Source organism: Lontra canadensis, unplaced genomic scaffold (assembly GCF_010015895.1).
Source record: "Lontra canadensis isolate GAN:19392208 unplaced genomic scaffold, GSC_riverotter_1.0 scaffold30, whole genome shotgun sequence".
Taxonomy (NCBI): domain Eukaryota; kingdom Metazoa; phylum Chordata; class Mammalia; order Carnivora; family Mustelidae; genus Lontra; species Lontra canadensis.
Genome location: NW_022631024.1, coordinates 1,105,666 through 1,132,598, shown reverse-complemented (window position 1 = coordinate 1,132,598; position 26,933 = coordinate 1,105,666). Strand labels below are relative to the sequence as shown.

General features: G+C 43.0%; 1 protein-coding gene across 3 annotated transcripts; it reads left to right on the top strand.

Moving 5' to 3' along the window:
- Window positions 1-2,543: 2,543 nt before the first annotated feature.
- Window positions 2,544-16,078, top strand: ZFP37 (ZFP37 zinc finger protein). Of its 3 annotated transcripts, none has more exons than XM_032865626.1 (5): window positions 2,544-2,763; window positions 8,110-8,236; window positions 8,669-8,803; window positions 12,841-14,331; window positions 14,412-16,078. In XM_032865626.1, the coding sequence occupies exons 1-5, from the start codon at window positions 2,587-2,589 to the stop codon at window positions 14,465-14,467; spliced, it is 1,986 nt and encodes a 661-aa protein (XP_032721517.1). In that variant the 5' UTR covers window positions 2,544-2,586; the 3' UTR covers window positions 14,468-16,078. The 3 variants fall into 3 exon arrangements, with proteins under 3 accessions (XP_032721517.1, XP_032721518.1, XP_032721516.1); XM_032865627.1 differs by having other exon boundaries at window positions 12,841-14,349; window positions 14,430-16,078; XM_032865625.1 differs by having other exon boundaries at window positions 12,841-16,078.
- Window positions 16,079-26,933: the final 10,855 nt, after the last annotated feature.

Below are 26,933 nucleotides of genomic sequence, written 5' to 3'. Positions count from 1 at the left end.
GGGGGAGGAGACAGACACTGCCACCACTGGCGAGATGCTCCCAGAACACAATGGGGCTGAGAGGAAGGCTTGCAAGACTGGGCACCGGTTCCCCTCTGATCTGGAAGGGGCTACCAGAGTGGGGCATGCTGGGTCGTAGTGGGTGGGGCGGTCACGGGAGTGGGGCAGTCCAGCCCCGGAAGGGTAAGTGATCCCACCCACCACCCCGGTCCTTGGGCACTCACCAAAAGCCCTTTCCCTCTCTCTCCTGCGCAGGTGCTGCTGCCCACTCTCCGTGGCGCCACAAGGGCAGGAGGACCCGGGCCAGGTCGCCGGTGAGGACCACCGGCCGCAGACGCCGCCCGGACAGCCGCGAGGCCCATCCCGCCTCCCCGAAGCGCCGCCGCGGTCACCTGGAGCTGGAGGCGCGCGATCCCCTGGCGGCGGTGACCACCAGGCTCTGGCACCGGGTGGGCGCGCTGGAGGTGGCGCTGGACGAGCTGCGGGCTCCGGGGGGAGCCTTCCTGCCTGGGCCCTCCCACCGCACGCAACCCTCGGCCTCGCAGCGCGCCTGGCTCGCCTGGCAGCTGGCGCACGCGGGTGCGACCCTGCACTGGGCGGCCGCCCGGCTCCACGCCCTGCTGGCCGCGCAGCCCGAGCCCTAGTTAGGGGCGGCCGGCGCGCTCGCCTCCCCTCCGGCCGGCTCTGCCGAGAGCCGGTCGGATGGGCGTGTCCCACGCCAGGGCAGGCGTCCCTGTTCGCCCGGTGCGCACCGCCGCCACCAGCTCGCCACCAGCCTGGCCCAGACCCGCCGGTGCGCGGAACGGGTTTCTGTTGGGCCCCAGCTCAGGGACACCGGCCAGGTGTCCGGAAGACACCCCGCGAGGGTGAGCCGTCAGAGCGAAACCCTTCTGTGCCTCTGGTGGCCTCAGATCGCTGGAGGGACGGGATTTGTGCTTTGTGGTCCGTCGGTGTTTCCCTGTTTTAGCAGAAAAATAAAACACACTTGTCCTTTTTGGGGGGAGGGGGGCTGCTGGAGACCGGGTTTCTTCCCGACGAAGCTTGAGAAGCTTAAACCTCCAGCAAGGCTTCTCCTGTGACAGAGGAGCCACGAGCCATGGAATGTGTGAGGCGCTCCGCAGGGTGTCTGATGCCCAAGTGAAACCACGTGTTTCCTTCCTCGCAGAGTGCCTCCTTTACACGGGTTTCATTAAATGTATTCCTACCTCGAACCTTGGCTGCTGCGACTGTGTATCCTGATGGTCTCTTGAATCGTTCATTCATCTTTGGTTCTATTTCGGGGCTGCACTGTACCAACATTAAGGAGATTTTATCGGCAATCCTAGAGCGCCTGGTGGTGTCAGCACACACATCACAAAACCGTCCACAGATGTATCACACACATATGACCAGCGCTCCACTCAAGACGTAGGGTACTCCTAGCTGGCCACTTTGCGATCCTTATACCACCCAATTCCTTCGGAGGTAGGAGCTTTACAGGCCCCATGCTTCATTTACCTGCGTAGTCATAAGGTTTCCTACCTGCGTGGCACACCACTCCCTGGCTCTTCCTCCATCTCCCACTCGGAGTTAAAGAGAGGGATGTACCTGGGTGATGTGGGATGGGCTACAGGGCAAGAGCCCTGCGATGAGAACTTTGAGAGTCGAGGTCCTTGCCACAGAAAATGCGGAGGCATTGCCTGCAAGGGAAACCTGTCCCTTGGAGAGGAAGGAGAAGGGTGAGGACTCTAGAAAGGATGGAGGAGCAGAGGCCCCTGAAGTCCCAGGGGGGCTCTCAGTGGAGATCAGGAAGCTTCCATGTTCTTCTGGCTGAGGGTGAGGGTGAGGGCTGGGAGGTGCTCTGGCCTTGGCTCATGCAATTCCTTGGACCTGAAACGCTGTCTAAGTCCACCCTTGTTCATCTTTCTGCTATTGGGGAAAGTTTCAAAATTGCTGAGAGTAGATCACGATCTCTCCTGGCACTGTGCGTATTTCCTGGAAGCACTTTGCATCGTTATAATTGTCCATTTCCCACGTGTGCTTATTTGAAGAATAGCGGTGTCCTCCCCTGGATCCACAGGTCCCTGAAGGTAGGGGCTGTGTGTCAGTTTTTCTCGTTAATGCATCCACAATGCCTGCCATGGTTCCTGGGATACGGTAGATGTGCAGGAAGTACTTCGGGAGTTTTGCAGTAGTGAGTAAGTGCTCTTTCCCTTTACAAGAATGGTGTGTACACGATCAGGCTTTTTCTCCTTATCCCTCCATCTTTCTTACTATCCCGGCTGCCTTGAGTCCTTGCTGGGGCATCATGCTTGAGGATTTCCCGGCTGCGGGCTGCAGTGACCAATTCGGAGAGGAAACTCCAAATTCTGCCTTAGTGTGGCCAAGCCCCTGGGCGTCGGGCACCGTGAGGCACGGTGCAGTGAGGAACTGAGCACGCTTTCTGCCGGCTCGCAGCTCACCCCACAGGACCCTCCACCAACACCCCCCCCGACCCCCCTCCGCGGGCTACCTGCCTGCGCGTCGGCTGGGAGCGCGGACCCCCGCTGTACGGCGGAGCCTCGGTCAAGATGGCCGCGCCCGGCCGCGATACCCAGGGGCGCCGCCATGGCAGCCGCGGGACCCGCTGAAGCCGCCCTTCCAGCCGCCGCCATGTCGGCCTCCGCCTGCGAGTGGATCCTCACAAAGCGGGAGAGCGTGGGCCGGAGGAGGAGTGCAGGGAAAGCCGAAGAGGCCGGGTGTCCTGCGGAGATGGCTGTGTCCGAGCCGGCGGGCAGCGCCGCGGTGAGCGCGATGGCGGGGCGGGACGGCCTGGTGGTCGGAGGTGGTCTCATGGGGGGTCGGTGATTGGAGGGTGACTGTAGTCTCTGAGAGGAGCGATTTGGGAATTGGAGGCGATTCTGGAGGGCCTTCTGGCGTTGGAGGGGTCGTCTGCGCTCTGGGGGGATCTGTGGGGCAGTGATGGGGGCCCTGCGGGGTCCGCGGGTTCTACAGGTTATGGTAATCCGTGTTTGGGGAGATCTGCGGTGACAGGGATGCGGGGAGTCTGCGGCACTCACGGAAAGGCCAGAGTCTGGAAGGCTCTGGGGATCGGAAATAGGGGCTTTGTGGTGTGTCAGAGACTGGGGAGGTGTGTGGCAGCTTGTGGTCTGTGGGAACCGAGCGACTCTGGTGCCTGTGGTAGTTAGAGACTGGATCGTCCCTGTGTGTGTGCAGAGGTGCAGGGAGGTCCATTAGGAGCTTATCACAATAGTTAAGAGATGATGATGGTTTAGGATAGGAAAATGCAGGGAAATGAAAAACCAGATCCAGAATACATCTGGAGATGAGCCAGTAAGACTTACTGACGAGTTGATATGAGACTTGAGAAGAATCAAGGCTTACATCTTGACTTTTGGCTTGAGGCACTGGATAAAGGGGTTTCCCTTTTCTGGAAAAGGGTTGTGTTGGAGACAACCAGATTTGGTGGATATAAATGGGAGCCAGAGTTGGATGACCGTGGTTCTGTTTTGGCCAAGTCAAGATGCCCATTACATGTCCAAGCAGAGAATGAGTAGTTGTTAAATGTATGAACTTAACATAGTTAAGTTCTCTAGTTCTCCTAGAACTTAGGAGAGGTTTGGGCTAGAGAATCCATATGTGAAAGGCTTCAGCATAGAGATGGTATTTAAAGCCACGAGATTGGATGAGATCACTGAGGAAGGGAAGGCAGCTAGAGAAGAAAAGTGGGACCAAGGACAGATCTCAGACATTTAGAGGTTTGGTAGAGGAGGGGGCGAGAGGGGAAGGAGAATGAGGAGTCGTAGCCACTGAGATAGGATGAAAAATGTAAATGTGGTGTCAAAGAAGTATAAAGAAGAAAACTTTTCAAGACAATGGGAGTTGTGTTGTCACCATTGTGTCATATGCTCTTGTGAGTCCCAGACACGTGACTGCAAAGATTTGAGTTTGGTGAGTTGTAGCTCAATGGTTATTTTGATTGATTAGAGCTTTTTCAGTGGAGTGATAGGGATAAAATCCTGGTGGAATAAGTTGAAAGAATGGAGGTAATGAAGTAGAGACAGCAGGTATAGACCACACCAGGAATTTTGCTGGTAAAGGGAGCAAACACACTGACATTACATGGGACATAAGATTAAGAAATGGTTTTCACTAGATGAATTGATATTAAAGCAACTTTGTATGTCAGTAGGAATGATTGAGTAGAAAGGGAAAAATAGGTGGTAAAAAAGAGAAAAGAGGTTAATTGCAGAGGGTGAATTCTTGAGAAGGCTGTTGGGGTTGGGATCTAGAGTATAAGTGGAGAAACTCTCTTTAGGCAAGAGAAGGGACACTTCCTCCATTTTAATAGAAAAGAGACAATGATAGGGGTTTTGGAAACAGATTGATGGAATTGGCGGTAACGAGGCAAGGTAGTGCTTGTCCATTTACACTTTCTCTTTGAAAGTATATTTGAAAGTGAATTTGTCAGCTGAGAATGGGAAAGTAGCAGATGCTGGAGATTTCAGAGAGAAAGAGGAGAACGTTTGGAATAACCATCTTGGAAAGAGGAACAGGAAACTCTCAGTATTGGATACCCATTTGCGATACGTGTTATAAACCTAAAGTGCGTCCAGGCAACTCAGTTGTTTGATTTTTTTCTCTTGGAATGTTCATCTGCAAGGTTGCAGGCAGAGATTAAGAGGAGAGTTGAGTTTGAGTAAGTTTGAGGCTTTGGTAGGTAAGTACAGTGGAGAAGAAAATGGGCAAGGAAGTTAAAGCTGTTTTCCATGGAGTGCGTATGGTGTTAGAACAAAGAATCTAGGCAAAAGAGAAGAAAAGTAAGGCCATGTGATGATGGAAGATTGTGGAAAAGTGGTTAGGATCAATGGCTTATGGGGGTCTGAATGCTTTTGGAGAATTATTGGCATGGAAGTAGTAGAGGAAGTAGGCTGGCAGTATAGGAAACAATAGTTGGGGATAGAATGTTTTCAGTAAAGCGGTGCTGCCATGGTATGTGGCAAGGTTTAAGGAATGGATGGCTGATGAGCAGGTGGCTGAGTCTGAGTGTGAGAAAAGATTTTTGAAGTCAGGAGAGAGAAAGGCCAGGCTGTGGAATGGCTCCTCTACATTGATGTAGCGAGAGTGCCGGAGCTGGAATGAAGAGGAACATGGTAGTCAAGTTTTCAGTGAACAAGGAAGAATGACTGTGCACAAAAGTTGACCTAAGTGGCCCCAAAGGGCATCCTTAGAAAAGCTTGCTTGCAAGGTTGACCTTTGGCTGATGTCTGAGAACTTAGACTTCAGAAGGCATCCCATCATTTCCGGAAATGATAAAAGTGTCTCACTGTGCCTAAACTAGGTCAACAATGTGGTTTATGCCGAGCTCCTGATTTCCTTCTGGAAATCTAAGATCTTTGTGTGTGCCAGGCAGGGGGTGCCTGTGAGTGCCACTGAGTCTCCGCTGTCTTTCCTTGGGAAACATTTCACGCATGTTCTCACAACTTACGTCTGGAGGAATCAAGTATATCCTGTGTGACTCAGATACTTGTGTCTGGTTTCTGTTGACTTTACCCCACCCACCATTTCCTTAGCCGTTTTTTTTTTTTTTTTCTTTAAAGATTTTATTTATTCATTTGTCAGAGAGAGAGAGAGCATACAAGCAGGCAGAGGCGGAGAGAGAAGCAGGCTCCCCACCAAGCAAGGAGCCCGATGCGGGACTCGATCCCAGGATGCTGGGATCATGACCTGAGCTGAAGGCAGCAGCTTAACCCACTGAGCCACCCAGGCATCCCTCCTTAGGTGGTTTTGCTGTGTGTTCCTTTGCTGTACTAAATCATAGCTACGGGTACAACTATATGCTGAGTCCTGTGGGTTTGCCTAGTGAATCATTGAACCAGAGGATTAATGGTTTAAAATCTCGTGAATTCTTTTTTTTTTTTTTAAGATTTTATTTATTTATTTGACAGACAGAGATCACAAGTAGGCAGAGCAGGAGGCAGAGAGAGGAGGAAGCAGGCTCCCCACTGAGCAGAGAGCCCAATGCGGGGCTCGATCCCAGGATCCTGGGATCATAACCCGAGCCGAAGGCAGAGGCTTTAACCTACTGAGCCACCTAGGCACCCCATAAAATCTCGTGATATTCTAAACATGATAGGGATTTTGAAAGATGTATGAAAAATGGTTGAAAGTCATCATTTACCTCATCTTCAAGCCCTGAGGTACAGGAGTCATGGTTGGGCCGCCACAACCAACCTCGGCTAGGGAACCTTGTAAGGGAGCAGTGTTCTCAGGAGACGGGTAGATTTCAGGTAAAGCGAGCAGGTGAAGACAATGGCCAAAGAGGTTGAAGGCATAGTCCAGTGATTAGGGTTTCTGTAAAGGCCACTGTTGGTGGAGTTCTGTTGGTGTCAGTGATCGGGGATTGGTAGGATAGGGGTTTGGGGTCATATCAGAGATACTGTGTTCCATGGGTATCAGTATCTGAAGGACCCCTGGGAATAGTGATTGGAATGTTTGGGGAGTGATTGGGGGAAATCTGTTGCTGTCAGTGATCGGCAAGTTTGTTGGGATCGGTCATTTGGAATTAACGCCAGTGATTGGGAGGCCGGTGGCAATCAATAAGGGAGCTTATTAGAAATCAATGACTGGAGGTCTGTAGAGGTTACAGATTGTTGACATATGGCAGCTAATTGATTGGTGGCTTATGGAGGTGGGGGTCATTTTTCAAAGTGAGATTAATATGTTTGAATGTGTATTTCTTGGTGGCAAAATTCTCCAGTAGCTGTGTCATCCTCCTCTCACCTGCCTAATAAGAAGAGAATCTTTAGGGCGCTTGGGTGGCTCAGTGGGTTAAGCCTCTGCCTTCGGCCCGGGTCGTGATCCCAGGGTCCTGGGATCAGGTCCCGCATCGGGCCCTCTGCTTGGCAGGGAGCCTGCTTCCTCCTCTCTCTCTTTCTCTGCCTACTTGTGATCTCTCTCTGTCAAATAAGTAAATAAAAATCTTAAAAAAAAAAAAAGAAGAGAATCTTTAACATGCTTTAATTTCTCCCTCATCCCCCACCCCTACCAGTTGTAGTCCTGCTTATTTTTCTTACATCACACCTCTTGATTTTAAGGATACTTTTGTAACAGTTGTACAAGAACATTATCAAGTTACTTGGATATAACTAGATATTTGACAGGTTTTATTATTCATAGTTCTTTCTTGTATATTTCATCTTTCCCAATCTTGAAATCTTTATTCTGATGCACTTTTCCTTTAAAAAAAAATCATTGCTTTTCTCCTCCTCCTCCTCTTCTGTGTCCCTTTCCTTCTCTTTATTTCTTTTTTTTCCCCTTCTCTTTATTTATAAAGCACAAAGGCGATAGACTTTCTGCATCCTTACATGCCTAAAATATGTTATTTTTGGTTCCAAACATGAATGATCTTTTGGCTGGTTATAAAAATCAAGGGTCTTGATTCTACCTCAGAACTCTAGTCCGTTGTCTTTGGTTATAGAAGAAAAGATAAAGACTAATTCTTTTGTTTTTGGTAATTTTCTTTCTCTCTGATAATTGTATAATTTTTTTATCCTCTTGAATAAACAAATTTGCCAATGGGACTGTCATTTGGGGGCCGCTACAACAAAGTACTATTGACTGGGTAGCTTATAAACAGCAGAAAATTATTTCTGACAATTCTGAAGGCTCGAAGTCCCAGGATCAGGGTGCCAACATGGTTGGGATCTGGTGAGACCTTCTGCCAGGCTGCAGACTTTTTGTTGTATCCTCACTTGGCAGAGAAGAAGCAAGCTGTCTTATGACTCTTAAAGGGCATTAATCCCATTCACGGAGACTCCACCTGCATGCACTCATCTAATTCTAATTACTTCCCACAGGCCCTATCTCCTAATGCCATCACATTGGAGGGTAGGGTTTCAACAAATGAATTTTGGGGATACACAGATATTCAGTCCTTAACAGGGACATTTCTTAATATGATCTTTGTTTCTCAAAAAAAAAAATGCAGATGTGGGTGAAGAATTAGTATCCTATATAATATCATGATCAACACTGAATGGTTGAGGTAAGAGCAAATCATTATTATCTCGTGCAAATCACCCATTAATGTGGATAACATTAGACTGAATAGGAATATTGCTATTACAGGGATCGGTAACATTCAAAGATGTGACTATGGCCTTTACCCAGAAGGAATGGGAGCGACTAGATCCTGCTCAGAGGGACCTGTATAAGGATGTGATGCTGGAGAACTATAGCAACCTTGCCTCAATGGGTAAGGACAATTCTTTCATAATTCAAAATGTGTCCACTGTAATACCTTCTCTCTAAAGTTCTTGATAAGTTTGGCCTTGGCTATGAATTGAAGAGTTTTAATCTCTTGGGGTATGAGGCAGGATATTTGTGGAAGGTCTACTTAGATGGGGTACATGAGCAATCATATTGTGAAATTTCAGAAGCCATATATTCTCTCTCTCTCTCCCTCCCTTCCTTCCTTCCCTCTCTCTTCCTCTTTCCCTCCCTTTCTTCCCTTCCTTCCCTCCCATCCCTCCCTTCCCTCTCTTTCCTCTCTTCTCTCGCCTCTCCTCTTAGAAGCCATATATATATATTCTTTATCCTCTTAGGGTTCTGAAGTCCAAATATTAGGGCTTGATTTCTAAGATGTTTGTTTTCCTAACACTCAGTTTTTGCCATTTCTTGTGAGCAGGGTTTCAAGCTCCCAAACCAGACATGATCTCCAAGTTGGAAAAAGGAGAAGAGCCGTGGTTGGGGAAGGGCAAAAGACCCAGACAAGGTGGTCCCAGTGAAATAGGAAGACCCAAGCAAACAGGAACCAATGGAAGTAAGTTTCTAGTTTTTTGGTGATCCTTTGGAATTCTTCAATGAATAATTTATTTTTAAAATCTTCAAGATCCCATACCCTTTTTTCTTAACCAGGAGTAGCAGTTGAAAAATATGAGAATTTCTTGGGGAGGAAGAGTTCAAACTACAAAGGTTCTTTAACCTTAGAGATTCTAATCTCTCTTCCATCTACGAACCTCTTCATGTGTGAGGCTGAGGTTCATTTTAGTTGTAAGCCAGTGCTACTCATGGGAGTTAGCTTATACTGCTTGTATCGGTTAGCTTAGGCTAAGTTATGCTCCATTAAGGAATGACCCCTAAATCTTAGTGGCTTCCAACAAGAAAGATTTGTTTCTTGTTCACTCTGTAGCCTTATCCCACATAATCCTTTGGCCCTATACTGAAAGAGCGGTCCCTATTTGGCAAATTCTGGTCTCATGGCAAAAGGAAAGAAGAATGAGTAGAACCACTCTTTACATTGCTGATTGGAAGTGGTCGATAATCCCTTTCTGTTCCCATTTCATTGGTTAATTGGTTAGAGCAGATCACCTGGCTTCTGTTAAGTTCAGCAGGGTAGGAATGTATAATCCTTCCAGAGGGAGGACTCAAGGGACAATGGGTCTGGGAGGTACAGTCTTTCCACAGGGAACAGTAATACAGTCTGCCACACCATTTGTATTGTGGTAGGATAAAAGGGGAAAACCAGAGCTCTGAACCTCTGGTACCAGCCCCTGAGATGCCTAACTGACCCTTCCTTATTAATTGTCTTTCCTCATCCATGCTGTCCATCACTCAGCTTCCAGAAGAAGCAGTTCTCAGAATCCCATTACTGCTTACCTTATTTAAAGCAGTGCTATTTTTTATTTTATTCTTTTCCCCCAATATCCTTAGTGTTTTCCCTTCATCACTCAAACTCCGGGACTCCATGGTATCACATTTCTCTCCTTATGTGTTCAAACCTTCTTAGATCCATCCTCTTACCAAATCTCTTGGCATGATTCTCTCCTGCCTTTAATTACTTTCCATGTCCCTCCTTTTCACTGTGAAATGCTCTAACCCCATAGTGCATCATTATTTCCATTTACTCATTAACCTGTGCAGTCAAATCCCACAGAATTCATGCCTATATGTGAATTTCCGGCTTTATAGTAACCACTGCTTACCTTTCAGTGCATATTTTGGTAGTTTCAGTCAGCATGAAATTCTTGCCTACCTGGCTTGAATTCTACCGCTTGAATCTGGCCTTCTCTTCTAAGTGCTTCTTTACATTTATTTCACCAGATTCTCTTCCTTCTCACTTTGCTGAAGTGTTCCTAAGGTTTTGTCTTCTACTCTGTCTTCCCTTTTTTTTTTTTTCCTATTGTATTTCCCTCAAAAGAATCAAGATGTTTATTGTACCCTGGTGAGTTTTAAGGTAAATTGATCTTCTCCAGATAAACCTCCAGTTTCTTCATGTTGCACTCATATTTTACCTGCTTACAGGAAAGCCCAGTCTCACAGTATCAGAAATGGAAAGCTTTGTCCTTCTGTCTTTCTTTGTAATTAGAGCTTCCTTTCACCTTCCCTATTTTTATCAGAGTCTGCTTTGATTTGAGGCCTGTCTACCTCAGAATTCCTGTGAATCTCTGCCTTCTCTTTTATTGTCCTCTCCTCAGTTCCTGCGTTGTGTTTACTTCAGTTCTCAGACATCACTCAAATCAGGTATATATTATCTCATACCTAAATTGCTCCAATTCTTAAGCTGATTTGTCGGATCCATTTTTTTTAAACAATTCATCTTTGATGTTACCACCAGATATTAAAATATTCAATTATTATTTATATCACAATAGTTCCCCAAAAGCAGAATGTTTATAATATATATTTAAGTGTCCAAGCGTCCTCTGAATTTTCTGGGACTCTATGAGTTTCCTGAAACCAAAGGGACTAGTCCTTCAAATGACAAATGAAGAGACCTCATGGAGTTTTGATTCATCCATTAGTGGCTCCGATTTTGGCTATGTTCACTTTTCTCTCCGATACTCGGTGTTACAACTAAAAAATAGTCCTGGTAGTCATCTATTACAACTTTGTCATTGCTGCAGTAGCTTTCTTCTTGGCTCAGGTCCTCAGATAGTACTTGAAATTTCTTCAAGGAAAGGCTATTCTATTCCGTCCAATGATTTTCTGAGTCTAGTGAGCAATACACTTCAGTTTCTGAAGTTACAGTCATTTTAGCTTAAAATTCACATTTTAGTTGTTGTTTCAGATTCAGGAAAAGCTTACAGCCTTAAACCCATGCTCCGTCACACCCAACTCTCCTAGTATTACGTTATGATTATACCATTTCAGTAGTTCAATTTCCTTCCCACCCCCCACGGTAAATGTCTCTCACAGCGCTTTATATATTTTCATGTTGGCCAATCTCCATGATTATAAGGGGTTCTTATAATGTTGCACATCAAGGGGAAAGGTTTGAGTTTTGGTCCCTTTCTTCCTAGAAAGAGATTTGCCTCTATTCTTTCCAGCATCCTTGGGCATTGGAAGATGCCGCCTTTGTCATGCTCTTGTATATTCTTCTCCCCAAAATGCTTGCATCACTTAAAATTTCCTAAATGGAAAAGCAGCTGGCAACTCTACTTCTTCCTACTCTATCTATACTACTATATCTACACTTACAAAAATTGATCTTTTACTCCATGGGAACTAATCTCTTAAGAGTCCTTGATGAAAGGAATAGTATTTCCTGGCTATGTTGAAATACCATAACTCTTTTCTGTTTGATCCCAGTTTTCACTTTCATGTAATGTTCCTTTATGACCGAGGCAGCTATTCAATTTCTCTCTCTCTCTTTCTTGGAGACTCATATCGGCTTTTCTCGTTGCATCTGTTTAATTCCCACCCTAAAGATTTTTCTGCTTTTCCATACATATAACTGAAAAAAGTCACCTCAAAATGGTAGTCTCAACTCTTTAAGTTTTTAGATTTTTACACATGTAGTATCCATACCTAGCTAAAAGAAGTCTTTGAATTTCAGTTCTAAATTCTTAGGAGAGAGAATATTATTGGTCTAGGTAGGGCTCTTTGTTTACCACCAACCGGTCAATTGTTTTCAACCAGGGATTGGATCATATGGTTCACACGTGGTTGCTGCCATATGTCAGTGTGGGTGTGGTGGTCTCAGAGAAGGAATACACACACTGGGAAGATATCTTAAAATATGTAATTTTTTTAATGTATGGAGGGAAGGATGTGAGCAATCATTTAAAGCTGGGAATCAGTTTAAAATTGATAATTAGTGGGGTGTCTGGGTGGCCCAGTGGGTTAAGCCTCTGCCTTCAGCTCAGGTCATGATTTCAGGGTCCTGGGATTGAGGCCCACATCAAGCTGTCTGCTCAGCGGGGAACCTGCTTCTCCCTCTCTCTCTGCCTGCTTCTCTGCCTACTTGTGAGCTCTCTCTCTCTGTCAAATAAATAAAAATTATTTTTAAAAATTGATAATTGATAATTAGTAGAGTGAGCTGGCAGAAACAAAGGTATGCTCCATACTTCCATAAGAGGAGGAAGACTCTTAGTGGACACCATGGTTTGAGCCAGGTGTGTCTCCAACTGTGACCATGGAGAGTTGAATTAATATAGTACAGGCTGTGGGAGCCAAATACTATGGATGGACTGGCTGTTATCAAAGCTGGGATGCTTGGGCTGAGGAGAAACCTCAAAAAATATTGACTACAATCACAAGCTCTTTTAACTTCATCTGTTACCTAGTCACTGTTCCTTGTGTTTATTCCACCCCCTGTCCCATGCTGCAAGGTCATATTTATGAACAGGCAAAGTTTTATCTAATTACTATTGTCAATTAACTTTTCTTGTTTTTCCTACAACACTTTCCCCTCAAGTCCAAGAAGTTAGGGCCATTTGCACTTGGTATTTCACTCACTTTGGGATACTAGGCCTGAGTAAAGATGCAGCCCCACAGTAGGGCTTTTCTTTTATAAGTTATATTCCAGTATATGAGAGGACAAAGATTCACAAGATGTCTTATTGAATTCCATTTTAGATGAAGTCCAGCAAGGTAATGACCAGCTAGAGAACCACCAGGAATCTCAAAACAAACTCTGTAAGGAAGTTTCATTCAAGAGAAAAGGTCTGACTAAGAAGAAAGGCCGTGAATGTAGTTCACTGGGGGAAAAAAGTGTGAGTACAAAACATGTTTCTTCAAAAAAAAGGCTTAAATATGATTCACATGGAAAGAGTTTGAAACAGAATTTAGATTTACCTGGTCATATAAGAAACTATGCAAAAAAGAAACCTAATGTAGCTAAAGAGCACAAGAAATCATTCAGCCATAGCTTACCTGATACAAAGAAAGACAAAAATCAAGCTGGAAAGAAACAAAAATTATCCAACCATAGCTTATCTAATAAGCATGACAAAACTCAAACTGGCAAGAAACATGAGAAATTAGCTCATCATAGCTTATCCGATACTAAACGGGACAAAATTCAAACTGGAGAGAAACATGAGAAATCATCCAGCCATAGCTCATCTCCTACTAAGTGTGACAAAACTCAAGCTAAAGCAAAACCCTACAAATGTAATCAATGTGGGAAGGTTCTCAGCCATAAACAAGGACTCATTGACCATCAGAGAATTCATACTGGAGAGAAACCATATGAATGTAATGAATGTGGGATAGCCTTTAGCCAAAAGTCACACCTCGTTGTACATCAAAGAACTCACACTGGAGAAAAACCATATGAATGTATTCAGTGTGGCAAAGCCCACAGTCATAAACATGCCCTCACTGACCATTTGAGAGTTCATACCGGGGAAAAACCCTATAAATGTACTGAATGTGGGAAAACCTTTAGACACAGCTCAAACCTTATTCAACATGTGAGATCTCATACAGGTGAGAAGCCCTATGAATGTAAGGAATGTGGAAAATCCTTTAGGTATAACTCATCTCTTACTGAGCATGTGAGAACTCATACGGGTGAAATACCATATGAATGTAATGAATGTGGAAAGGCTTTTAAGTACAGCTCATCTCTTACTAAACATATGAGAATTCATACGGGTGAGAAACCCTTTGAATGTAATGAATGTGGGAAAGCTTTCAGCAAGAAGTCACACCTCATTATACATCAAAGAACTCATACTAAGGAGAAGCCCTATAAATGTAATGAATGTGGAAAAGCATTTGGACATAGCTCTTCTCTTACTTACCACATGAGAACTCATACAGGTGAAAGTCCTTTTGAATGTAGTCAATGTGGGAAGGCCTTCAAACAGATTGAAGGCCTTACTCAACATCAGAGAGTTCATACTGGGGAGAAACCCTTTGAATGTAATGAATGTGGGAAAGCTTTTAGCCAAAAGTCTCACCTCATTGTACATCAGAGAACTCATACTGGGGAGAAACCTTTTGAATGTAATGAATGTGGAAAGGCTTTCAATGTGAAGTCACAGCTTGTTCTACATCAGAGATCCCACACTGGAGAGAAACCCTATGAATGTAATGAATGTGGAAAAGCTTTCAAACAAAATGCATCCCTTACCAAACATGTGAAAACTCATTCCGAAGAAAAATCTCATGAGTGAAATAAATGTGGGAAATCAAACGAAATGCATCCCTTACCAAACATGTGAAAACTCATTCCGAAGAAAAATCTCATGAGTGAAATAAATGTGGGAAATCAAACGAAATGCATCCCTTACCAAACATGTGAAAACTCATTCAGAAGAAAATCTCATGAGTAAAATAAATGTGGGAAATCTTTTAATTCAAACTAAAGGTTTTATTTAACCTTAGTAGGATTCTGAATTTTAAGGATGTTAGAAAGCCTTTAATAAGAAGTCACACCTAATTACACATGAGAGAATTTGAAAGTGACTCTTATGTAGAAGCAATGGATGATACCAACCTTTTATAAAAAACATTGTTTTAAAAATAATCATGAATTATTTATATATTCAGACCCAAATATAAAGCTTTAAAAATCATTAATTAGCTGAATAATCAGAGCAATAGAGAATTTGCATATCTGTTAATTTCCATGTATAAGTATGTCTGGCCACTGGTATGAGCCTCATCTTTGATATTATCACCTAACCCTTTTTTAATGTCTTGTTAGCTTCTACATCAGCTGGAAACTTTCTAAAAGTTATTTATGTAAAAAATAGTAACACAAATTAAGAAAAAAATAAAAGAAAGTGGCTGAGGATAGGGACATCATTCTCTACCAACACCAGTGTATTGTTAAGTGAAAAAAGCAGGTTGCTGAACTGTGTGTATAGTATGTTCCCACTTATGTACAAAAGGGGTGTTTACCTCTCCCTCTCTGTCTATGTATGTTTGTACATATGTATGTATACATATATTTGTATGTGAATAGACTTGGTTTGAAAAAATATAGAAGAAGCTTTATAGTGGTTGTCATGAACAAAAGAGTACAGGAGTGGGGACTAGGATGGGAGGGAGACCTCCTTTTTATTATATGCTGTTGGAATTTTTAAATAATGTACATGGGTTATTTTCACAATTAAAATCTTTTTAATATGCATACATCAACACTGATTAATATTTTCACTGAGCTGAGTCCGTGGTGGTGTTTGTTGAAGTGTCTATGCCTGTTATCAAGGGTGATGGATCTGAGGATATGCTACTAAACTTGATATTGAATTCACAAAGACTTTTCCTATCCAACACTCATCTTTTTATTAAAATAATGAATTGCAATTATAATTTGGCACTGTGTTTCTTCTATATGCCATATTTTCTAAAAGATATGTTGTGATTGCAGGTGAATGAAAGTGATTTTCTGAACAGTCACTCCTTTTTATCACATATTCAGAGTACTTATATATAAACCCCTCAATCTGGGATTTCAAATGTGTTGCAACAAATGCCACTGCGTCCTGCTCTTGTTCAATGGCAGACATTGTTAATGGATCACTGTACTTTTTCTGAGTGAACCTAGACTTGGCCTCAGAGTCACTCCTAAGCATCTATTCCAAAAGGCACTTTGAATCAATTTGGGTTTCCAGATGAGAACTATTTTCTACTGCATACCTATTTACTATTATTTCTTTTTACCTCATAAGTCAGGGATAAAAAAAATACAACTGAATTGTTTTTGAATTGTTACACTAAAAACAGTGACATAAGGACAAAAAATTGGTTTTGTTATGTAAGGTAATAATATTTGGCATGCATGTCTCCTTTTACATTTTCACAGTACATTCACTACATTACCACATTTGTTCATCAGAATAAACATATGGGTCAATAAGCAAGCCTTTTCTAGTGATCAATTCTGCTCAATAAATATTTTACCTGGATACTAGTCTAGCATAATGATGGACCCTCAACAAATATGTGATCAAGTGCCATTTTTCCAAATACTTCCCATATCAAGTTCCTGTCTTCCCGATTTCCTCATGTCAGAGAATTAACAGATGTAAGTATTGAGAATGAAATTGTGTGTGTGTACATTCATGTGTGCTGAGCAGAGAGCCTGACATGGGGCTCAATCCCAGGACCCTGGGACCATGACCCGAGCTGAAGGCAGAGGCTTTAACCCACTGAGCCACCCAGGCGCCCCCAAATCTGCACTTTTTAGAAGAATAAAACAGTTACATGTTATGGCCATGTTAAATTTCCCACACTTCTTGGAGAATCCATAATAGTACCCCATACCTGGGAAAGTATGCCTGAATAGTAGAAATGAATGCTGAAAGCCATCCTATAGAGTAAGAAAGGAATTAAAAATTAGCATCAATAAATGGGGAAGTGATGTCTAAAAATTACTGGAGGTGAGGGATAAAGAAAATAGACATACAGAGGTGAGTCTAAACCAATGATAAGATGTATCAAAATTGCCTGGAGAGTTTGTTAAAACACAGACTTTAGAAATGGGCCCCACCTACAGAGTTTCAGATTTAGTAGGTTGGGGAGGGCGGAGGTGGCTGAGATTTTGCATTTTTAATAACTTGCCAGAGATGCTGGTGCTGCTGGTCTGGGGAGCACTTTGAGAAACACTGATTTAAATCATTGTTGAAGTAAATTTAAAAAGTATTTAAAAATGTTTCTGAGATATTTCTTTAATATGAAGATAATGTTTATATACACATATACATATGTTGGAAAGTGCATATCACCATCATTATGTGGACAGTGATTCATTCAGCATTGTTGGTTTAAGAGTAAGCTTAACGTTTTTCCAAATAATTTTTCTATTTTCCGGAATTAACTTTATTTTGTTGTAATGAATTTTCATTACTGGGGTAAGGCCAAGTAGAGTCCTACTAATCCTGATCCTCTCACAGAAAACAGTTATAAACTCTGGACAAAATCACACACACACACAACCAATGACCTGGTCTCCGGGTCATGAGGTACTGGAGAGTGAACAAAAGCAGATTATGGGAATGTGTTGAAATTGGGGAGAAGGGAATGTAGGAGGTTAGATCACAGCTTTTAGCCTGAGGACATGCTGAAGTTGGTATGGCAGAGGGGTGGGTAATTTGATAGAAAGCAGGGAAGTCTTTTTGAGATAAGAAACCACATGACTGAGTTCAGGGCAACCAGAGCCACTTGGAAAGTGAGAGGAGAATCCCAGAGAAGAGAGACTCACAGAGGGGGTAATCCAAATTCTGTGAATAAATTCTGCCCAAATATCTGACTTACTCCTGTACCATGCATATTTGGCACAGACTCCTAACACTTCCCTTAAAGACAAGAGAACTGAGTAATATATCTACTTATCTATTACATTAAATTGATTCCTGTAACTTTATACTAAGTTTTGAAGTCGGTAAAGAGAGTAAGCCCTCCCACTTCCTTTCTCTTTTTTAAAGTTGTTTTGGCATGTATTAAATTTTGAGAGTATTGCCAAATGTCTGCCACCCATCTACATGTATGTGTGAATAATTCCATACGTGATTTCTTCATTCTGGATATTATCAATTTAAAATTAAAAAGTTTGCTGACCCCTGATCCAATTTAATGCTAAGGGAGAAACCACTATTATCCCTCCTACACAGAAAAGGAATCTGAGTCACCAAAAGATCACGTAACTGTTAGTGGTGCAGCCAAGATGTAAACTCCCAAAGTCTAACCCTTCGCTTGTGCTCCTAGACACTACACTACACCTCAATGTTTAATTTACATATCTTTAATTATTATTGAGGTACTTGTCCTTTTTTCCATTGGATTTTTGATCTGTGTCTTTATAATTGTCTGAAGACATGTTTCTTCAGAAATAATTCAGTCTTTGACTTGCTTAAATTCTCTTATATGTTGGGGCACCTGGGTGGCTCAGTGTGTTGGGGCTCTGCCTTCAGTTTGGGTCATTATCTCAGGGTCCTGGGATAGAGCTCCGCCTTGGGCTTTCTGCTCAGCAGGGAGCCTGCTTCCCCCTCTCTCTCTGCCTGCTGCTCTGCCTACTTGTGATCTCTCTCTCTCTCTGTCAAATAGATAAATAAAATCTTTTAAAAATTCCCTTATAGGGCGCCTGGGTGGCTCAGTGGGTTAAAGCCTCTGCCTTCGGCTCAGGTCATGATCTCAGGGTCCTGGGATCGAGGCCCGCATCGGGCTCTCCGCTCAGCGGGGAGCCTGCTTTCTCCTCTCTCTCTCTATGCCTGCTTCTCTGCATACTTGTGATCTCTCTCTCTCTCTGTTTCAAATAAATAAATAAAATCTTTAAAAAAAATTCCCTTATATGTTAAAAATATCAGCTTGTAACCTGAATTCTCATCTTTCTCTCCCTTAAGCTTCTTGAGAACTGGTATTACCTTGGTGCTTCTACTTCCTCAGTTCACATTTATACTTCAGTACAATTCGGTAGGGCTCTGTCTTCATCATTACTGTGAAACAATTTCTAAAAAGACCACCTTGCTATTATTAAATCCAGGGACATTTTTTGTTCTTATCCTGATGGATTTTTGGTTGCATCTGACATTTGACGCTTCCCTCTTCCTTTCTTTTTTTTTTTTTTTTAAAGATTTTATTTATTTATTTGACATACAGAGATCACAAGTAGACAGAGAGGCAGGCAGAGAGAGAGAGAGGAGGAAGCAGGCTCCTTGCCGAGCAGAGAGCCCAATGCGGGGCTCGATCCCAGCACCCCGAGATCATGACCTGAGCTGAAGGCAGAGGTATTAACCCACTGAGCCACCCAGGCGCCCCTCCCTCTTCCTTTCTGACACCATTCTTCTTGATCTTCTGCTCCCTCCCTCTCTCCTCTGTTCCCATCATGAGTTCCCCTTTCCTTTATCCCTCACCAGTTAAAATTTTCCAGCGCCCCACCCTACGTGTCTTGTTTTTTCCATTGTATGTGTTTTCCCTGATCGATTGCACCTCTTTTCTCTAATAATCTATAAGAACCACCAGTTTTAGATGCATTTTTGAGTATATTTGATTGACTGAAAGCAATATTTGTATTATAAATTGGTATCAAAGTAAGTAGCTATCACACATTTGCACACATCTGCTGCTCCTACGATTCTGCACATTTTTTAAAAAGATTTTATTTATTTATTTGACAGACAAAGGTCATAAGTAGTCAGAGAGGCAGGCAGAGAGAGAGAGGAGGAAGCGGGTTCCCCATGGAGCAGAGAACCCGATGTGGGGCTTGATCCCAGGACCCTGGGATCATGACCTGAGCCGAAGGCAGAGGCTTAACCCACTGAGCTACCCAGGCGCCCCTACACATTTTTTTTCTGACGTGCATCATGCCATTTCCATGGATTGTCTGACCATGTGTCCTCTTACCTTATAAGCCAGCTGAGAGTAGAGTGGAATATTGGACAGAACACCTACCCCCCAACACACACTTGATTAACCTGGAGTATTTGGACACTAAGAACTATTTTCATTGTTTGGGTAAGATGAAGCATCATAAGCTAATGAGAGTAACAGAAATTCACCAGAAAGTATTCTTAATGTGTATGTGTACAACTCTAAAGCAAGAAAGTTCACTTACCTGGATTATGAAATAAAACATCTTTCATTATTTCATCTATGTATTTTGCTCTGTCTTGTGTATCTCAGTTCCTATCTCTAGGGTGATCACATGTCACAGATTGCCCAGGAGAGGTTTTGTGCCCCTTGTCTGGATATAGTTAGTAATTACACCTCTTTTCACTGTCAACACTGTTCTGGGTTGGATGACAAATTATATTGATATCTTTGTCTCTTTACCAACAGGAATTAATTGATATTCAAAAGACATTCATTGAGGTGTAGTGTAGTGTCTAGGAGCACAAGCTCTGGGTTAGACTTTGGGAATTTACATCTTGGCTGCACGACTGACAGTTACGTGACCTCTTGGTGACTCAGATTCCTTTTCTGTGTAGGAGGGATAATAGTGGTTTCTCCCTTAGCATTAAATTGGACCAGGGGTCAGCAAACATTTTTCTGTAAAGGAATAGATAGTAAATATTTCAGACTTGGTGGACCATATGGTTTTTATCACAACTACTCAACTCTGCCATTATAGCACAAAAGCAACCATAGACACCCTGTAAATGAATAAGCATGAATGTGATCCAATAAAACTTTATTTATCAACACAGACAGCAGGCCAGATTTGCCTCAGGGCTGTAGATTGCAGACCCCTGACTTAGATTATACGTGTAAAAGAACTATTAATTTGGGGCCTCACAAAGCATAAGACTCCCCTGATTTTTGGCATGGAATTTTGGCATGGAATTTCCCCCCAAGATAGGCATGCATGGGAATTCTTAAGAGAGGGAAGCACCTGAACAAAGATGTAGAGTTGGGACTAGTCTGCTATCAGGTATGTGAGAAGTGGTATGTATTTGCTGTTCTCCTGTTGAGACTTTCCTTCTTCACCTCGTTTTCCTGACAAACTCCTGCTCCCCTTCCAAGACTCGGGTGTTAAAATCATGTTCTTAGCCTCTGTGAGAACCCCTTCCCACACCCCCACCACTACCACCCAGTCCCTGACCAAGTTAGTTACATCTTACTGTGCCCCATAGTGCCAGCCATGCCTCTGTCAGGTCACTGAACCCACTACATTGTCACTCTCACACTCTGAGCTCCTACCTTACATTACCAACCGTGATAATAATAAATGTGTGTAAGTGAAGGAAGGAATGAGCTTTACATTATGGCAGAAGACTCAGTAGACATGAATATGTATTAAACAAAAAAAGGGAAACTAGGCTGATTCTGACAGTCTTGCCCTGAGTAGCTGTCAGACCCCAGGGAAGAAAAGACACAAACACCGAAAATCCAGGCAGTGATGACAGTGATAGAGGAAGACATATGCAGCTGTGTCCATAAAAAGGCACAGATGTCAGTAGGCTCTGGAAAAAACTTAGAACAGGATTTTGGAGCCCAGCTTTGAAGCACAAATAGAACTTTTCTTGACATAAGGTTGGGGAGGACATTCCAGAAGCATGACATCCACTGTATCTGAGTGAAAGAGCTGAGTGAACCCTGAGAATTAATTCATAGTGTCATTCAGCATCAGTTAGGGCTGGATATTTTGTAGTAATGTTCAAAGATAAACTAAGGCCTATTACAATTTTTAAGTTAATTTGAGCAGTAGTAATTGACTCAATAACTGGGCAGCGCCAAACTACAGATGGTTAGAAATGCTCCACTGACAAGAGCTAGAGGCAAGACTTTCATAGATAAGATCCAGAAGCAAAGCAAAGCAATTATTTGCTTGTCTGTAATTTAAGCAGTTATCTTATTTGCGAAAGCCTTGTTGGTGATTGGGTGTACTTAGGTTTTGATTTCTTAAACTTGAGGAATTTATAGGCTTTGGTTTGGGTTTGCTTACTAGGATTACTAAGGCATTAGAACTACCTCCGTTTAATAGCTTCCTTGTTTAATTTAACAGTAACAACACTATTATATGGTTTGTATTATTTTTAAAAAACTGCATGGATTCTGAAGTGCTTTTCATTGACACTGACACTGAAACTTTCTTCTCTATGTTAGCAAACACTGAAATACCCAAATGAGTATTTCATGATCTCCCTCTGCTTTACAAATGTGAGAACTGAGGGAAAGTGGCTGGCCCAAAGCCACAGGGCTAGTTCAAGACCAGGTTGAGAAGGCGACCTGGGGGTTCTGAATCATCCTACAGAGTTTATCCTCAAGCAATTCCCCTCTGCTTCTATCTGATGTGTCTCCCCATCAGGAGCAGTGTCCTCATTCCAATCTGGGAAAGCATTGCCAGAACAGGACATTTGAATTTCATTTTCCAGGACGGCTGGCTGGGTGTAACCAGATGAAAGGATTCTGACTTCCCCTCTCCCAGTGCTATCTCTCAGGGAGAATACTGCTCCATCCTGACTTTTCCAGCCCAGCTAAAACCTAAATTAAAAACCTACCTCAGTACGCATACTAGTATCATTACTATACCTAACACTGAGAAAGTGAGGCAATGTGTTGCAGATCAGCTGACTTGGGCTGAGACTCAGGCTTCTCGTTTGCTTAATAACAGGAGTGGCTTATCCTATTTCCCTACCCTACTTCTCCATGTTTATTTGCACCTTGTGCTGCGTTTCCATTTGCTACAGATCTTAGCTGAAGAGGTTTCCTGATTCCATCCTCAGAGACCTGGGATTCTTTCCTACTTTCTGTATTTGCTCCCGCATTGTCCCAGTATATCTTTTTAGGAGCTCCAGTATCCCAGTTCTAACTTCCCTCGCTCTTAGCCTTCTTTGTGTACGGCGCCAAAATTTACTCGAAATATGGCGCCTCCCGCACCGTCATACTTTTCGCTAACTAGGCGCGGCCATATTAATTCCCCAGGCTCAGGCCGACTAAACACCAGGTAAGTCTCGCGATAGAGCGGGTCGAGGGCCGCTCCTGCTTCCGCCGTTAACACCAGAAGAGTCGACAGCCCTGGCGGCGGGAGGGGGCTGCGCTTTTGCTCCTGCAGGCGAGCCTGGGGACTGAGAGAACCGGGTCTCAGAAAAGGAAGTTTCAGTCCCTGGCTGCGGTGTTGGGAGTAAGGGCATCATATCTGATCAGGGACTGAGCATCTCCGGCGGTCCGTCATTTTCGGTCTTAATTGTGTTTATTAATTAAACAGGCCTGCTCAAAATAGTGATTGCCGCCAATCGTTGGTATTTAGTGGTGATGCTGCTGGTAGTGGACTCTGAGGAGGATCAGCGACTGAGTGGGAACTTGTGGGACTCGTGATTGGTCGTTTCTGTGTGAATCCGAGCCTCTCAGAGTCACGGATTGGGGCCACATAGAAATAATGGTTGGGTCCTGAAGGCAGATATCCATCTTTAGGGTTATTTTGGGTCAGTGTGTGGGGGTTGTAGTGGGCTACTGTGAGGAGCCTGTGTGGTAGCTCGGAGAGCAGATGACTCGCGACCAGTGACCGGGGCTCCAGCCCTGAATAATAACAGTGTGCGTTCAGGCAGCACGCCACGCACATTGTGTGCTGCGTTTTCTTGTATGGGTTTTATGCCTGTAAGGATGTGAGGGTCAGGGGAGAGTTCCCATCCTTCCCCCGGAGGTTTTGTTTCCACCCTTGGATCTACCTGGTGAATGGACTTTATATCCTGTACTGCTTGTCTTGTAGCTGGCTAAATGCTAAAAGCCGAAGTCTCTCAAAGACCCTTTCTCAAAGCTTTGCCTTTTCCCTTTGCCTTTCAGCCCACTTGCTCTCTCTGGATAATTTCACCCACACTCATTCTCACTCATTAAAACCTTGGCTTGCCAGTCTATAAACACCAGCCCAGACATTTCTAAAGCCCCAGATCCACAGTAGCCAACTCTCCTTCACAATCTCTGTGAGGTCTGGAAAAATAAATAGAAGATCTAGACCAAGGAAACATGAAATACAGTCATATAAGTTATAGGATCTTTTATAGTTCATTAAAGTTAAACATATCCTCTACAATGATAGGATTTATATTGCACATTAAATATGAAATTTTCTTGAGGGAAGTAAATTTTTGGCATTTAGGTTTGAAATTATTCTCTTGATGCATACATATGAAGTAGGTAGGCAGTGACTTTAACATTTACCAACCCATGATAAACTCCACAGAAGACCTCTCTATAGCTGTTTCTTAAACTGTTTCCTAAAATAACTACAGGGCATAATAACAAGGCAGAATTCAATTTCCAGGCAGTAAAATCATCGGGCCCAAGTACATAGCTATCAAAAAATCTGCCTTGATCCATGAATAAAAGTTTGTGAAATTGGTCTAAGGAATTAATATTATTAAAGGTCATAATAGTATCAATTTTGATTTGCAGTTTTTAACCAATACATAATGAAATATTTTTCCTTTAAAATGCAATACATTGAGAGCCTCAAAGTGAATATCAAGTGAGTACACTTCATGGATAGTGGAAATCAAGTGAATTTGCTCATTTCTGTTGGTTTATCACTCAGCTAAACATTGCTAGCAAGCATCCTGTCATATGGTTTTAAATGTTTTTATTTGAAGGTATATATCTGATTTTTATCTATCATGTTCCATTGGTTATATACACTATGTAGCAGAGTTTCAGAATAGTAGTCTTAAAAGTGGGGAACATCCGTTCCTTAGATGTGCAAGGTGATCCCCTGAGGTATGGGGGAAAAAGATGAGAATTACCTATATATCTTTTCTTTTTGTTGCTGTTGTTTTTAATTTTAGAGAGAGATGAGTGGGAGAGCATGGGTGGGTGAGCGGCAGCAGAGGGAGAAAGAAAAAGCCTCTCAAGTAGACTCCCTGCGGAGCACAGGGCTGGACACAAAGGGCTCAATCCCATGACCCTGAGATCATGACCTGAGCTGAAATCAAGAGTTGGGTACTCAACCTACTGAGCCACCCAGCCGCCACTACCTACATATCTTTTTAATGACCATATCTCAGTACTGGAATAATTTATGTTTTTTTTTAAAGGTATGTATTATTGATGTGTGTGCTTTTTTTTTTTTTTTTTAACTGAAAATGTCTCATCAAGAGTCACCTCATTAGAACAAAAAGACACTCCTGTCATCCAGGAAATTCTAAGGATTTTACGGGTTTTGTGTTAGGAAGAGTCAAAGACCAAAGAGTCAAAGACCAAATATTAGAATAAAGATGCTCACCATGCCTTTATTGCTTAGGAAATTATAAGAGTTTTAGGAATTGTGACTAGGAACCAGGCATGAAGACCAAAATATATATTTCTTATCATATCACAGTATCCAGGCTCTGATTTTTAAAAGTTTGGGGGAATACCAGGTTATGTACCTGTAATTCTGCACCCAGTTCCAATGTGTAGGGTTTCTTCCCCCATACCACCAGGCAATCAGTTTCCCAACACCAGCTGGCTGTCCTGCATGCAATTCAGCTCAATTTTGATGTTACCCATTGGAGATAGTGTCAGATCCTATAAGTCAAGGGCTCTGTCCCACAGGACTGCCCTTCAGATGCCAATCACAAGTCCAAGTTGTTGCCTGTGCTTCTGACTGACTAGCTATAAATCAGAGGTTCCCACAACCACCTCCTTTGGTTCCATTAATTTGCTAGTGTAGCTCCTCGGAGTCAGGAAACCAATTTACCCACTCAATTGTCAGTTGATTACAAAGAATATCAAAGGATACAAATCAACATCCATAAGACAAGGTCCTTAACAAAGAAGCATGAAGTCCAGGGCTTGGCACCTGGCATCTGGCATGTGGAAGTATTCTTGGTTCACCAACCCGGAAGCTCTCTGAACTCTCTTGGGTCTTTCTGGAGGCTTCATGCTGTGGGCATGATCCATTAAATCAGTGGCCATTGCTGATGGATTGCACCTTCAGCCCCACCTCCCTCCCCCAAAATCAGGAGTGGGACTGGAAGTTCCAATTGTCTACTCTTGGTTGGTTCCCCTGGTGACCAGCCACCCATCCTTAGGTGCTTTCCAAAGCCACCTCATTATCATAACATAACAAGTCACCTTTATTGCCTCTATCACAGGAAATTTCAAGGGTTTTAGGAGCTCTATGCTAGGAATTACAAAGACCAAATACATATTTCTTATTATAAATCAAATTATCAGTACTGTTGGTACTGTAACCGAACTAACATGAGTTTACTTCTTGGTGAGTCACAGATAGAAACTACACCAGGGGGAATTATCCCACAAAGGAAACTTAAACCAAAGTTAATTTGGGCCAGTTGAATTTTTGTGGTGAAATATAACATTTGCCATTTTAATCATTTTAAAGTGTGTGATTCAGTGATACTATGTTCACAATTTGTGAATCCATCGCCATGCTCTGTTCCCAAAAGTTTTTCATTATCCCAAACAAAAACTCTGTACCCATCGAGCAATAAAATCCCATTTTTCCCTTACCCCCACAGCCCTTGGTCCCCTCACAACTACTTTCTGGCTCTGTGAATTTGCTTATTCTAGATATTTCATTGAAGTAGGAGGATATGAAATTTGTCCTTTTGTGTCTAACTTATTTTGCTTCACATGTTTTCGAGGTTTATCTAGCTGTAGCATGTATCAGAACTTCATTCCTTTTTGTGGCTGAGTAGTAGTCCATTACCTAAACATATTTTGTTTATCCCTTCATCTACTGATGGACACTTGGGTTGTTACTACCTTTCGGCTTTATTGTAAATAAAGCTGCAAAGAATATTGGCCTATAAGTATCTCTTTAAGTACCTGTTTTCAAATCTTGGGTATATGCCTAGGTCAACCAAAACTTCTGGAATGCAGAGATTTAGTCAGAGGCAAGGGAAAGCTTTATTGCTGTACAGTGTGTTAATCAGGGAGATGACAGCCTTCAGCTACAATCAGAAATGTGCTCTGAAGGGGAAGGTTTATGTTTGGGGTTAAATAGGCAAAAATGTAAGTTCTCTGCCCTTTTTCACGTTGGGCAGACTCCAGTCCTAAGCTGTAACTTCAGGAGTAGAATGACAAACAGAATACCACTTGCTGTTCCTGGTGGCAACTTCAGGATGTGGCAGCCACTGCAGAACATGACAAGATATGTTGCAAGGGATTTTACGGATTTTGTTGACTTTTGTGCAGGTTTGTCACCTTATAATATCCTAACTGGTTTTGTTTCCTATGGTCATTGGGCTGTTAAAATTATAGTTTCTCTCCTTTTACATGAGGGAATTCATCTTGTCTTTCCACTGGTGCTGTCCAATTATTGGGGGTCTTTTTTTCCC